A 16,068-nucleotide genomic window follows, 5' to 3' on the forward strand; every position below is an offset into this window, starting at 1 on the left:
CAAATGGCACATTGCATAGGCTTGTTTATTGAGTTAATTTTGTGCGGTATCTGATGACTGTCTATCCCGAACCACAGACTACAGTCTAGCTAGCGGTAAAGGTGGCACCAGCCCGCTGGGTAATCGCTCGCCATAGCTTCCCCTCTCTGCATTTTTTTGTGAATGGAGCTCATTAGGTATGCAGCTTTCTCCCAGCTCCATTCACAACTATCGCTCCCCCTTGTCCCTCTCTCCCTGCAGGCTGCGTGGATCACATTCAACTCAGCCTAAATGATCACAAACGGTTAACGGATGGATTATAAAATGGATGGATATTTGGACCAGCAAGTGCCTTACACTTTAGCAAATGTACGTATGTATAAAGTCATGTATTTTATTATGCTGTACTCAATTTTAGGACTTGGTTACCGGGCTTTCTCTTTCGATCGCCCGTTGCATGCGATTTATTTGAAGCAACTATGTGCGCGATGAAAACTATTTTCAGTTCGGTTCTAAACTATCAAAAGGTCTGCACAATTTTTTGAACTAAATAATATAAATGACAGCTTTTATTTTACACTGTTTATTAACATATTTCTTGTCTCTAGACAGGAGATGTTGACAGTGTAACACCGAAAATGGGCTAACAATTTGAGAGGGCAAATGGAACGATAAAGCGCGTTTGAGTTGCATCACTATTGCAATTCACAGAGACAACCAGCATTGTTTTTCTGTTGTGGTATATAATTTTTTTGGTCTGAAATTATAAGAAAAAAATAAAAACACAGAAAGTTACAACTATAATGATAATAATTATAATAATTAGGCTACTGAAAATATGAAAATAATAGCCTTGTAATATCCAAATTATAATGTAATACGTACTTATTTTAGTATTTATAGCCATATTGACGAATTAACTAAACCAATTAGTGACAGTGGGCATGTTCTATGTAGCCTGTGACATCAAAGGGTGTACTACATGTTTGATTGTATTTTCCAGTTCTGTAATATTTCTGATGCTTTGCAGAAGTCACAAGGAAATGGACCCCTAAATAGACTGTTGATGGCAGCGAAAAGGAAATACATGGACACGGAATTACCCCCTCAGGAATCTGAAGGTAAAGTTAGAACTCCAAAGGAAGCTCGTAATGGCCTAAAGTCCCTTTGCATGACACGTTTACCTCGTCAATGCTTTGCCTACCAATCCGGCAAGCAGATATATCACTTCTATTTATGGATTGATAAATATGTCTTAACTTGTCTAAACCTGAACTAGCTGACATGACATGTGTCTAATGATCTTTGACCTTGTTGTTCTGTTGTATTCATGTGTGTGTGTGTGTGTGTGTGTGTGTTTAGACCTCTTTCAGGATTTAAGCCAACTTCAGGAGACATGGCTCACTGAAGGTAATGTGTTTATTTAAAGTTTTAATTGTGTATGTTTCAGTGGCATAGGCAATGATGAAAACATATGAGTGGTATGGCAAAATACCAACATAAACGGGGAAATGTCAACAATATTTCTACATGCAAGATACTATGTTAAAATATGCATTTGATCTATTGAACATTAGTCGTATTGATACCCTGGAGGACCAGCCTTGGTCAGACAGATATGAACATGGAAATGGTCCATAACAACGTCTATTGATATAGTTGTGTGTGTGAGTGGGTGGGTTTGATCCCAATTGCTCAGTTAATGACTTCTTGGTTGATGAGAACACTTGGATAAAATACTTAAACTATGCTTATAAATCTGTCATACCACCACTAAGCAGCAATGGCTTCAAACAATTCTTGGTCATGATAGAGCTCATTTCTCCAGAAGTATATGTATTCAATTTCTACAGATGTATTAATATAGAGTGGGACTGAAATAATCTACAGTATGATAATTGCAATGAATTGGTATATAAGTTATGTGTACCAAATAGTCATCAGGCTACACCAGGAAAGGCCTAATATTGTGTGCTAGACACACAATACACAGGGTGAAGTACCAAGACTTTGTTTCTTACAGTAAAACGAGGACGTTTAGGAAGTGATGAAACCCTCGGGGAGTTAAAACATGCTGATGCAATACACATGGCCATTAGTGACAGAAAAAAATGTCCTTTGTGAACATAGACAGGACATGATTAGCTGTAAACATGCCCTATTTTGGCCATGCTGGCATGTAGTATGCTCGCGTGCCAATACGCCCAGCCAATGCAAACAAACAGCATGTTAAGCCCCTGTCCCTTAACGCACATAGCGATGAAATGGACCCAGGCAGCAATTGTCAGCAGTGTGGAGTTTAAAAGTACAACGTGACGTACGCTCTGAAGAAGCAATTATATGTTAAGACCGGACAACAAAACCCGAGGAATGACTCACGCTTGTTTGGTAATGTTTGGTCAATCTGGGGCCCAGAAGTGGCAAGGCAATATGTAACGGGTTAGCAATCTCTAAACCAGAAATGCAGCCGACTACGAAATGTTTGCCATCTTAAACCAGCCAAATTGATACCCTGTGATTTAGAGCAGACCTGGGTCAAATATACGCTGGAACTGTGCTGGAAAGGTCAACGTGAAAAGAAAATACCCGAGGCAACACAGTATGGTTCGGGGTCGGCACGGTAGTGTGAAAAAGGTCAAATGGGCCTCCCTCTTAAGAAAAACTACTGTTTATGAAGCCCGGCAAACAATTGTCTCACTGTATCTCGGCCTAGGTGCCTATTCTCATGCAGCGTCAAACTGACAAGTTCACACCACCACGCTCCACAGACAAAGACAAAGCCAACACCAATAAAAGGGACAACAATGAGAACCACTCCGAAGTCTGATCCCTTTGATGGACATTTTATTTGAATTCAGTCAGCCATAAAGGTAACATGCATAGCAGTAGATATGGGGTGCTGTTGTACTGCATTAAGAGATTGGCTAGAAGAAGAGGGTCACTGGGCCAAAGAGAGAATTAAAAAGCCGAGCTGCCTGGGTGGAGGTTGGTGGTGTAACTATCATGTGTTTTTTAACCCTAAATAATATATTGTTTTTGAGCTCTTCTGGCAGAACTCCTCTTTCCTTTTACATGAATTACAGGCCTGTCATTGTGACTGATTGTGGTTACAAGGGATTCACCCGCGTAGCAGGAGGGAGTTTTCTGCTAGAGAGAGCGGGAGAAAGGGAGAGGGGAGACAGGAAAGTTGAGAGAGAGAGAGTTCAGGAGCTGGTCTCGTCTTGTCGTTTTCCTTTACGTTTATGACTGAGAGTTCTGCGATCCTCTCAGGATCTCCCATTGAGAAAAAAAAAGTAATTCAAGGTGTCTGGAAGAAAAAAAGGAAACATGCATCTGTGCTCATATAAACACACTTTCTGTCTTGTGCTGACTTGCATCTCAAAGACTTTTGACGAGGTGTTCCTGGAAGCAAATCGGATACACACGCGCGTTCACGCTCACACACACACACTCTCCCTCTGTCTGCCTAAGCACAGGGGTTGTGCTCTTGTCTGCGAGCCAGTCACACTGACGCTCCGACATCCTTAATGGGGGTTTTTTCTCTTCCCTTTCTGAGCTCGATCCAACGTGTTCCATTTTAGACATGTTGAAACTAGTGGAAATGATTTATTGTTTGGTCTGGTGGACTAAATATTGGCCTCTGCTCTTTCTCATAAAACAGCTTTATCCCTCTCCTTAGGGCAAAAGACTGCAAAGTTAAAAGGGGGTAATAATATTACCGTATAGCAACAAGGCACAGTATTATATAAGAAATCAATGTAATTTATCTGAACATGCTCCAAGACGCCATCATCCGGTTTCCTCCTCACAGGAAGAGGGGAAGAAATACGTGAAAGTGGATTTTGAAGTTCTTATTTTCTCTTTTCACTCCGTTTTGGTTTCCAAGCCAGGTTTTATGGTCTGGTAGCTGGTGGATGAACTGAGAGGGGACCTTTTGGATAGTTTCGGGTCTTTACTTGGCTGGGTGATGTCACAGACGCTGGCACTTACTCACTATCTCTTTGTGGGTTCTATGGACTTGCTCTGTTTTTGAGGGAAAAAAGTGGAAGTAATTTTTCTTACTCCATAGTTTCAATTTGAGAGACTTTTTAATGTTCATTGTAAATTAAACTTCAGATTTGGTTTCCTATAATACTATACAATCTCATGTTCCTTATTCTGGTTATGTTAAACAATTTCAGAGTGGAGAGTGGATATGTGCTTCCTATGTGGTGGAATTTTGTTTTCGCTGGCCATTATGGACAGATTGTTGTCTCAATATTTAATGATAACCATCAACTTTTCCTAAGTATACCGTTGCGTAAGTGCAAGACCAAAGCAATGGAAAAAGCAGGAACCTTTCAAATTGGACTGATGCTAGTTGTAAGGGTTTCTAGCCCTGGCTGCAGGCGAGGTTTAGGGTTAGGCCATTCAGCCGCATGTAGCGAATCAGATGCCAGTGTGCTCATGCATGGCTCACTGGGTAAATTTGACCTTTTCACGCTTTTGGGTGTTGGCAGTCTACTAATCTGGCTTTCCTAACCTGTTTGTGTGGTGCAATGTCCAGTGCTTGGGAAGACAATTGATATCGGAAATGTATTTGGATCTGAACATCTTGGTAAACAGGATAGTACAATACTACCAAGCCCCGTTGCACCTGTACCCAATGGGCTGGGTTTGCATAAAGACAATTCAGAATGTTAGGGCCTAGATGGTAGGATCCGGTTCATTTCAATATAATATCAATTATAAGATTGGAAATTAAACTCACTCCAAGTTAAGATCTAGTATGAATGGATTCATATTTATTTCACCATGTCCCGTTTTTGGATTCATTTGGATAACTTCTGCTGTTTTTGTGATTGAATTATTCAACAAAACATCACTCATTCTTACTAGATAGTGGCATTGTGACCAAGATCTAACCCTAAATAGTGCTAACCTAAACTTGTTCTCAGCTCCCCCAACTTCTCTCTCAGTTCCTCGTCCTCCTAACACCTCCAGCTTGACCTTTGAACGCACCTCAAAGCAGGTGACGAATTCCAGAACACTTCACTGGCCGCAGAGCATCTATATTGTCCAAGAACGTCCTCCAGCTTCACAAACTGGGTGTAAGACCGAAAGAAGAAGTCTGATTTCCTTCCTTGTTTAAAATATCCTGTTTAGTCTGTCTTTGCTCTGTGATGAAAAGCACACACAAACAAGTACACAAAATGCACACAATTTACATGTCACTGACGTCTTCCTGACACAATCACAATCAGGTCAATGAGGGCTAAAGATATCTTTGTGGTTCTTTGGCCGGGGTTTGGACATACATGTTTGGACATGGGGGGAGGAAGGAAAGCCAGCTCCACCTCTCTATTTATCCATCTATCACCAGTCTGGTTCGATAGCTAGCCTACGTGAGTGACAGTAACCCTGTCTCCGCTATAAGTGCACCTCTTAAGGTCATAAATCACCCTGTGCTGCGGCCTCAAGTCAGAGCATCGTCCATCATACCGAAAGACAGCTTCACAAGCCAGTCTGAAGTTTTCAGAAGGGACCCTGAGATGTTCCTGGTCAGCTCATGTGGTCAGGAAAAGCTCCTGACCCTAGTTGAGATCAGTCCAGAGGCAGAAGAGGAAGTGAGAAACCCCACTCCCTCATTTTTTCTGGTTACATTAGTTAATGAACTAAGTAGACCAGACCCAGCTTCTATCGCACTGGTGTCTATGGGAGAGCCACATGCTTAAGCAGATCGGAACTTACCATTTTTCCCAATGATAAATGGCCTGAGTGAACTATCTTTCTTTTCCACCTATTTTGATCAGTCCAGAATAAAACACAGTCAATAATCACAGTTACGATGTTTGACTGAGGTCAAGGCAATGACTTGAGGTTAAACCCTCCCGAGCTGCAGCTCAAAGGGTTAACTAATAAATCAGTGTTTGTGCCATCAAGACGTTGAATGCCACATGAAACAAGGAGCTAAGCTTCATTCCCCCCTTGACTATGTGGTGTTGGCAAAATGCTGGCACGCTGGAAAGTGTGGAGGTGAAGGTCGCTTGGCTGGATCCAGGTAGTGAGTCAAGTTTCATGGCCAAGGAGAGAGTCTGGCGAGGCCCAGTAGCATGAACGGCAAGGCCCATGGACAGGGTGAGCCGAGCTTCCACACTGGCAAGGTTGCCGGACAGCATGAAGCACCAAGACTGGCTCAGTTAATAGGAAAATGCGCAGGTGTAGACCTTACCGTGAAATGCTAACTTACCAGCCCTTAACCAACAATGCAGTTCAAGAAATAGAGTTAAGAAAATATTTACTAAATAAACTAAAGTAAAAAATCGAATGAAAAGTAACAATAAAATAGCAATGACGAGGCTATATACAGGGGGTACCAAATCAATGTGCGGTGGTACAGGTTAGTCAAGGTAATTTGTACATGTAGGTAGGGGTAAAGTGGCTATTCATAGATAATAAACAGTGAGTAGCAGCAGTGTAAAAACAGGGGGGGGGTCAATGTAAATAGTCAGACAGGCTAGCGTAGTGCTCACTGTCTAGGTAAATTGCAGACCACCAAGGCTAGCTACAGTAGGTTAATTGATAGGCTTATAGCATTCTGCTCAAACCATGACATGACGCTAACGGTTTCTCTTTCTTTTCTGATTTCAGCTCAAGTGCCTGACAGTGACGAGCAGTTTGTTCCTGATTTCCACACCGAAAACTGTAAGTAAAGATTGCATTAGTGTAAAATCTAAGAATTCTGTGTTTGCGTGTTTGTTTTGTGTGTGTGTTTGCGTGTGTGTGTGTTTGTTTAGTGTGTGTGTGCGTGCGTGCGTGTGTGTGTGTGTGTGTGAGAGATATAGAGAACTCAGATACGGGGTCAGCATTGGGTTGTGAAACTGCTCGAGGCTTGGGTGGAGCTACTGTATTTGTCGAAGTCACATTAATCTTTGCCTGGGAAAAAGCATTTCTGAGACACAAACTTAATACATGACCTACTCATCATGGGTGAATGTGGATGCTACCATTGTCCTCCTCTATCCATTTGCATGGTTTTGAAAAGCTGAATGGATCAGCCCAGGAAACCAGTAAAAGATCATTCAGACTCCAGGTACAAAGACTTCCTTTTGTGTATGTCTGAGGTGTAAGAGGGGAAAGCAAATTCCTATACTACACAACTGCGCGGCTGCTATTTGAATGTGTTTCCCTTTTTGTTGTGTTTTTAAACAATGGTGATTCAGAGTAGGGGAGTGTGCGCTTTGCAAACAGCGTCCTCTGTGCCTTTTTCATTCAAACTCATTCATAGACTTATGGGTGAGTTCATACAATATGACGAATGGGAAAATAATATATTTAACAGCAAATTTGACGCAAACTTAACATAGCAATTTTGATGGGTTAAGTCTTAACTTGAACATGTTTTGAATATAATTTAAACATGAGAATAAATCTGAAGTTTTATTGTGTGTATTTTAAACTTAGCAATTGAGTTCCCCCTGGCCCCGTTCAAAACCCAACCGCTATTGTGGGTAAACACTGTGCCATTTATCCACAGTGACAACTGTCCCAGTAACACATGCCCAGTGAAACATATTGTTCCTGTCTGCGGGACAACAATGGTAACGAGGAAGCGGCGATGAACCCTAGAGCATGCAAGGGTCATGTCTACTTAACCCCGGGCCAGCACAACCAATCGGCGGTCAGCCTGCTGCCCATGGTAGACCTTGGTATGCTCCGTAGGGTCAGTGGGGCTTCACTTTGACAGGCAGCTCACTTATACACAGTAGTCTGAGCCGAGACGGGCTCAGGTTGACAGACAGCGCTCCTGCTAGCACCTGCTGTTCACACTCAATGACCAGAAGACTCTCTATTCAACATGATTTGATGGGAAGCTCCAAGTTGACAGGCTGCCATAGACATAAAGATATTCTTCTACATGTTTGTGGTTGCGACTTGAAGTGAGTCTATTGAAGCCCCCAGCGGGTTTGATGAAGGCCTCTATTCCCATACCCGATTTTGCATTATTCTATCAAACTCATCGCTCTTCAGCCTTGTAATATAGTTCTAAACAGGTGACAGGTGTTAGGGAATCTCAGAGTACAGAGCGTAAAGCTGGCAAACAAAGTCCTAATCCCTTGTGCCAAAAAATAATTGAAGCCGTATTGAAAAGGCGCCACAGCAAATCAAACATAGTTGTTTTCTGAGTCAGGTTGTTACCTGTATGGGTGTGGAAAACAGAGGGAGATAGAGGGAAAGAGAGAGAACGAGAGCGAGATGAGGGAAAACAGAGCGCCAGACTTTGGGACACTCTGGAATGCTAGATTAAGGAGACAAGGGGGGGGGGACAAGAAGTGATTGTGCAATACCTGCACATCTGGTAAATCTATGTAATCTCTTTCCCTTTTCTCTCAATAACAGCTAACAAGCATGCTCTGTCTCCAGAGTTCCACTGAGGGAAGGTTATGTAAACACGTCGTTTACCTCCTTACCAGTGGTGGAAAAAGTACTCAGTTGTCATACTTGAGTAAAAATAAAGATACCTTAATAGAAAATGACTCGTGTAAAAGTCTTGTCTCATCGCTACAACTCCCGTACGGGCTCGGAAGAGAGGAAGGTCGAGAGCCATGCGTCCTCCGAAACACAACCCAACCAAGCCCCACTGCTTCTTTATACAGCGCGCATCCAACCCGGAAGCCAGCCGCACCAATGTGTCGGAGGAAACACCGTAAACCTAGCGACCTGGTCAGCGCCCACTGCACCCCGCCCGCGATGAGACAAGGATATCCCTACCGGCCAAACCCTCAAGGATATCCCTAACCCAGACAACGCTAGGCCAATTGTGCGTCGCCCCATGGGCCTCCCGGTCGCGGCCGGCTGCGACAGAGCCTGGGCTCGAACCCAGAGTCTCTGGGCGATGCAGTGCCTTAGACCACTGCGCCACAAGGGGGGCCTCTTAGTTTCACCTTTTAATATTTTTAGAATTGTCTGAGACCAAATATGCCATTGATAAATGTGTTGTTACTGAAATAAAAATCGTGTGGAAAGTAGTTCTTTATGTTCTGTTAGACGGAGAGCAGCCCAAGAGATGTGTCCCATTCATATATTTTCTCCTGCAAGTAAGCGGAAGCGTCTCCCCCTCTCCCTTAGTCTTCATTCATAAAAAAGTGCTACAGTACTGTTACCCCGTTTTGTGACCCCCCTCTCTTTGAGTGAATTATCTGACCCCTCCCGCTTCCTGTCTCTGTACAAACTAAGCTGAATTATAACTCTGGACACCCCTCTCTCTCCTTTTCACCCTTCTACCATTTTGCTTTCTCTACGTTGAGCGTTCCAAGATGTGAGCTAATCCAACTATTTCAGAGCTGTGTGGGCCGATTGTTTAGTTTTGGACCTTGTAGTAATTATATAGGAAGTTGTGGCTGTAGATGCGGTTCCAGTCCTTTAGAGAGAAAATGGGAGACGGAGAGAGAGAACGAGAGACAAAAAGAGAGAGAGAGAGAGTGCAGTTGAGTGCAAATGCTCACGGCAGTTCGTCTCTTCGGTAGGAAGCGTTCTGCCTCGTCATGAATTTATGACCTTCCCTCTTGTTTGTGTTGTTGTGTTCCCCTGCTCACTGGTTCGCTCAGAGCTGGCCCAATCAGTCCCCATTTGGAGCAGAGGGACCATGAATTGGCGAGCTCCTACCTCTCTTTGCTCTCTCTCCAGTTGAACAAAAATAAATATGCAGGCCAGTGTTCTCGACTTTCCAAAATACAGCTGCTATGCAACAAGTCTGCTGAAACATCCAGGTGACTGACAGATATGCAGGGGTACCGTTCGCCCCCAGGAAGGACGATTCCTCTTCAATGTGTGTGTGTGCGCGAGTTTGTGCGTACATGTGAATACACGACTGAATGGGTCATTTCTCTCCAGAAACACGTGCATTCTGGCCACCTACAGCCACACACTATGCACATGCGCACACAAAACACACACACACACACACACTTCAGCACCACAGTTTTATGAATGGGCTGGTTGTGAGAGACTGGCTGAGGCAGCACATTGGGTTAAAGGGAGGGAATCTCCATTCATGAATTGGACGGCTGTTATTCTACTACCACCACAAAAAGAGAAGGTGAACACGTCAAATGCCTTCAGTCTCACCATTTGGTTTCTGCTAATGTTATCTTTCAGTTATACATTCATGACAAAGGAGTTCGATTTATTTTCCAAAAGTAAACGGTTGTTTTCCCTCTTATAATGCACCCAATGTTATAATACTATAATACTTTTCTAACAAAAATGGTCTTCCGTGGGTGATCTAAATGTTGTGCGTAGTATGTCAGGGGAGAAGTGCATTTGCATGTTCAGGGAGAGGAAAGGGGGATTTGAGGAACGGCTGGTCTTTAACGTTCTCCACAGCTGGAACCTTTTCTCTTTCTAAGACGAGAGCAGGGGAAAACCAAGGGCAACAGATGCAGGCAGGCCTAAAAATAACAGACCGGGTTCCACGTTTAGCAATAATACACAGGAGCACGAGAAACCAGGAGATCACATCAACAAACCAAGCATGCCATCACTAAATAGCGTCGGAGTTAATTACCCTTGGTGACGCTATTGTTATGCCCAAGACGGACAGCGAGGGATATCCCTAGATTCTGTCTCCGTGACATAGCTGGGTCCTGTTCAGTAGGGAGAAAACGTTTTGCTCCGGTGTGTCTTACTAAACATGGCGGTGGTTTGCTCAGTTTTCCAACCGCCACATGTTTCTTTAAGAGGGGATCATTGATGGTTGAGGCTGAGGTCTTGCTATTGCCATAGTGACTTGCTGACACAGGACAGGCCGTGTGTGGAGTGAGCCTTGTAGGGCTGTATTGATCCTAGCGAGGGATGGGGAGGGATAGATAGATAGATAAAGATAAAGTGTAGATAAATCAGGAAAGTGGGGGGGGGGGGGGGGGGGGGGTCACGCAGCATGCTTGCCTGTGCCTCGGGGCATCATGTTGAGATCCCAATCGCTAAACAGAGAGAGAGAGAGAGAGAGAGAGAGGGAGAGAGAGAGAGAGGAAGAAATAGAGAGATTGAAGGGAACGATAGAGTGAGAGGATCTGTGGATGTGGCATGTGCTCTGATATTTACAGGGAGTAGTTTGACCAGGCTTTCTACTGGGCTTGATGGGAACTTAGTGCAGCATGTGTTATCTATCTCCTTCAGTCAAGATAAGCCTGGTCCGCCCCTATATCTCCTCCCCTCCCTCTCTTACTTCTCCACTTGATGGATATTAGCCGGGTCAGTGGGAGCTCTTTATATAATTTCAGTAACAGCGGGGGGGGGGGGGGGTCGATTGACACATTAAACATTAAGAGGGGACAGCTATATTGGGGCTGAGGGATCGAGAGTGAAGGGTCAATATTTTGCCACATTACTTACACCCCCGGCTTTCTGCGATGGAACGACCCACTCGCTGCCCGTGTCCTGGGATGGGGATGTATTGTATTGTGCCTACTAAACGGCAATGGGGAAGAAAGATTTATAGACGGTCACAGGCCACTTAAAAAATATCACCGCAATGCACTGGGGATGAAATGGACAATAGATAAAGTGTGATTAATTAAAATAAAATAAAAATATATATATATACATATAAGTCATGTTTTTTTTGTCAGTACAAAGGCTATGGCCAACTTTGATTCAACTTTGATTATAGTGCTGCTACGTGCACTTTGATGCTGTTATTCACCATGCTATAACACATTAGTCAAGAATATACTATTCCCATAATCCATAACACGTGACATGCCTGTGTTAGTGCTAAGTGCTGCCTTCGCTAAGTCCTGTGTCCACTCCTTGTCTTGTCCAATGGGATGGCCATAACACAGTCACGTGATGTTCACACACTTTTTTATTTACAGCAATATCTCCATCTTCACTGTCAAATTGTGAAGTCATTTACCACATAGAGCACACACATGATAGGAAAATGAAAAGGGAATTCCTTACAGTCCAAAAAAGTCGACCTGACATCAAATGTTCGAGAAGTGAGAAGTGAAACTTGGATGACAGCAACGTGTGACACTCCGTTCTCCGGTCACACTCCATTCTCTGTGTCCGCCACATCCTTGTTTCCAAGACAACATCAAGCTACACCTAATAATAATAATACATGAAACACTTCTGTTTATCTTAAAGCATCACATAGTTGATCCGTTGTGCTATGTCGCTTTACCGTCCAACCACTTTCTGTTGATACTACAGTGCTCTCTATCAATCTTGTCAGGCTTGTTTGGCAGGTATCTGACAACAATGCTTTAAATATTCAAAGAAGCCAAGTCGCAAAGGCATTAGCCGATCAGAAAGGGTGACCGGTAAATCAGATAGGTACACTAATGGTTAAATGGACCAAGCGATGATGTTTGTAATAGACATTGAGACCACTCTGGGGCCCAGCGTTGGCTTTTAGAGATCTCCAGTTGTCAGTTCGCCCCTCGCTCTCTCTCTCTCTGCTCTTTCTGATTGTGCATTGACCTGAGAAGCACACATGTTCTGCACATGTTTCAGTTCGACAGTGGAATTGCTGCTGGATTGTCTTTCCAGTCTCAATGAGGTGGAACAGATTGAATCGCCGTCGGTGACTCACCATCCCACTGGATTTTCCACTGACCACACTTTTACATGCAGAACTTTCAATGTGTGGGCCAACATACTTGGAATGAACATTTCAGCGTTTCAATATCACCTAAATGTTTACAGTAAGTGAAATTGAAGGCCTTTCTTCTCTACTTGATAGGGTTGAAAGTTACAGCAGTGGCAACAAGCCCAGTTGAAAATAAGAGCTATGAATCACCACAACAGAAAAGGTGGCACAGTGCTGTGTAGATGAAGCGGCATGTGTTAATATACTGTATTTGATCTCCACTATCATAACATATAAAAAAAAACGATTGTTTATCCCTCATGTACCCTACTTTCTACAGTTGAGCCAGGCCACAGAGACAGAGAGAGGATTGCCATTTGGCATGTCCCAGAAATCAATACGTTCCTTTGAAATCTTTAGAGGCACATAATTGGGCATCCCTGTTGTTTTTATTGAACTGTCTGTCATTGTTGGGATCAATTTGCCAGTGAGGAACCATCTCTCGCTCTCTCTGACTCCCAAGAAACCCTCCATGGGCTATACTAAAGCTGTTCCAGGGTGTACAGTACATATGTAGTTTATATAACTCGTGTACTAATACAGGAAACTGTATATCATCTAACATTCAAGGAACAATCATGTGACAGTTGCCCATATTTGAAATGGACTATAGCTACAGTGGATGTTCCCTTCAATACATCTCCTTTCATTCTCATGGTTTGCCTATGGCAGATAGCCTAGTGGTTAGAGCGCTGGAGCCAGGAACTGAAAGGTTGCTGGTTCAAATACCTGAGCTGACAAGGTGAATAATCTGTTGATGTGCTTTGAGCAAGGCATTTAACCCTCATTTGCTCCACTGGTCCTGTACTACTATGGCTGACCCTATAAAACCACACGTTTCACTGCACCTATCTGGTGTACATGACAACAATACTATTCACCCTATTTGACATTGCAACTGAGATACAGTTAACCAGAATGATAAGTCACTGGGAATCTCCTTGACTGGCTGGTGGGTACAGAAGCTTATCCCACTGCTGGCTTGCCTCTGAAGCTAAGCAGGGTTGGTCCCTGGATGGGAGACCAGATGCTGCTAGAAGTGGTGTTGGAGGGCCAGTAGCAGACACAAAAATACAGTATATATATACCAAGGTGCCATCTTTCGGATAGGATGTTAAACGGGGTGTCCTAACTCTCTGTGGTTGCTAATGGCACTTATCGTAAGAGTAGGGGTGTTAACCCCATTGTCCTGGCTAAATTCTCAATCTGGCCCTCATTCCATCACCCCCAGCTTCCAATTGGCTCACTCATCCCCCTCCTCTCCCCTGTAACTATTCTCCAGGTTGTTGCTATAAATGAGAATGTGTTCTCAGTCAACTTACCTGTTAAAATAAGGGTAAAAATAAGAAGCTGTCACGTCCTGCAGACTTCCAGAGACTGACTTCCCATCCCGGAGATAAACACCCTAAGGTAAAGCTCTCCAGATCCTCTCTCGCTGAGTTCAGGTTTGATTACTCTAGAGAAGAACCTTTAATGGTAGGAAACGCTCTGTATAAAATAAACTGAGGAGATTACAGAGGGGGTTTCCTACCTGGCATTCAACCCTTTCTTCTACTTGTTTGATCATTGCCATTAGCTACCAAACTATAACTGGAATCCTGTACAAACCTAAGATCACAAGAGGATAGTAAGAAGAGGTACATACCCTATTTAGGGGTTCACAGCAAAGCTGGATCAATTTTGCTCCATCTTGGAAATTTTTGAAAACCTCAATTTCTTAACTTAGTTTCAGAGAAGATAAGGGATTGGTTAAGAGATGTCTGAGTTATTGCTCAATCGGGAAATCAGATTTGAAGTGTCCATTTAAATCCTTTGTAAATCCACTTCACAAAGGCCTGTCAACTTGACACTTTTTAGCGTCATCGAAGACATTACCATGATGAACCATGTTAAGTTTGGCATTGATATCTTAAAAAATAAGTAAACTATTCTGCCCGACCAAGCAAAAAGGCAGTACCTGCTCATAGCGTGGAACTGAGAAAAATGGCTTTTATTTACCTTGGTTTCACAGTAACTTTATGCAGTTACTGCTAAAATGACCCCCATTTTCTCCAGAACACAATACAATAGAGGCAGGATACTTGTCTACATGATTAAGCCTGTATTTAATGTAGCACAAATGAGCAGTTACTGCCTTTTTGCTTGGTAGGGCAGTATTAACAATTCACTTTTTGGTTTTTGTAACGATTACGCTTAAAATAATCCTAAGAAATCTTCTTCACATTGACTAAAAGATTCACATTTGGAATGTAGGCCCATAGTACAAGGGATTGGTCAAAAGATGGCTGCGTTATTAACAAATCAAAAATCAGATTTTATGTGTCAATTTAAACCACTCTAACTCCACTCCACAGTGGCCTATCAACGTGAAACTTGTCATTGATATCATAGACATCCCTAAAATGAACTGCACTGAATTTGGTGTTGATATAAAAAATGTAAAAAGTCAAACTATTGACAACTCATTCTTTGCACATGTAACGCTAATGCTCACAATAATTTTCTCCTTATGAACGTCAGATTCACTCCAGACGTTGTATTTAGACTCATGATTTCACATAAAGGAAGATTGTTCCTACATGACAGAGTACTTGCTTTGCTATCCAAATGATCTTGTATTCTTTCTGTCATCCTGAACACCGTTTATTGCTGCTCGCAGCTTTATTTTGTAGTCTTCCTTGACGCTTCATGTTTTTAACTTTGTCTCTTGACGTCACAACACTCTGAATCCTCAATTCCTCTTTGCGTTACACAAAGTAGCATGAGATATTTCTTTAGCACTTAAGCTGCAGAAGAATGTCCCATTTCAGACAAGCTTCTGGTGATCCTCAGTCCTGAGGAGTTCCCACTAGTACCTTAATCCAGCCGAGGACACTTTGTGTGGACGAGGATAGGGGTGGGGAGGGTGTTGTGGGGGTCTCAGGTCCTGAGATTTGTTTGTGGTGGGTTTTGACTGAATAGCGTCCCTCCATGATGATCCCTCCACTTCCTAAAGCACTCAACCAAAACCATCACCTTTCACCCTACATCCTCCCCCAAAGATTCACAATTTACATATATAAAGTCCCCCTGCTCCTCCCTCCAACCCCATCCATAACCTGGATCATCCTGTGATCAGAAAGGGAGTGACTGGCAAGACACCAGGGAAAGCAAGATAAATAAAAAAATAAAAAAAAGAATCAGGAAGAGGAGCAAACACAAGATGAAAACATTCAACTTTCATAACAAGAAGAAGACTTTCCACATGCCCTATATCCGTCAATTTTGTGGGGGGAATAAGAAAAGCATTTCAGCCATAAACGTCTCTAAAGTTAACAACCCCTACTTTGTTGAGATCATCATTTTACACAAGGTTAGGATGTGTTCACATTTCCAATCCCCAACACCCATTCCAAATACAAAGAGTCTCTCTCTCTCTCTCTCTGTCCAAAAATATCTAAACACTTCTCTCT

General features: G+C 43.0%; 1 protein-coding gene across 2 annotated transcripts in view; it reads left to right on the forward strand.

The window, feature by feature from the left end:
* The first annotated feature begins 223 nt into the window (after window positions 1-223).
* The window catches only part of LOC120045457 (ETS translocation variant 4-like), a 28,338-nt gene continuing 12,493 nt past the window's right edge, over window positions 224-16,068 (forward strand). Inside the window, exons 1-4 of one of the 2 annotated variants that reach the window (XM_038990340.1) lie at window positions 224-348; window positions 1,010-1,100; window positions 1,342-1,389; window positions 6,610-6,663. In XM_038990340.1, coding sequence (XP_038846268.1) covers window positions 292-348; window positions 1,010-1,100; window positions 1,342-1,389; window positions 6,610-6,663 — 250 coding nt within the window. In that variant the 5' untranslated portion in view covers window positions 224-291. Of the gene's footprint in view, window positions 349-1,009; window positions 1,101-1,341; window positions 1,390-6,609; window positions 6,664-6,847; window positions 7,052-16,068 lie in introns of those variants that run through there. The other variant, XM_038990341.1, reaches the window with a different exon arrangement.

The sequence above is a fragment of the Salvelinus namaycush genome, chromosome 4 (genome assembly GCF_016432855.1).
Source record: "Salvelinus namaycush isolate Seneca chromosome 4, SaNama_1.0, whole genome shotgun sequence".
NCBI classification, from domain to species: domain Eukaryota; kingdom Metazoa; phylum Chordata; class Actinopteri; order Salmoniformes; family Salmonidae; genus Salvelinus; species Salvelinus namaycush.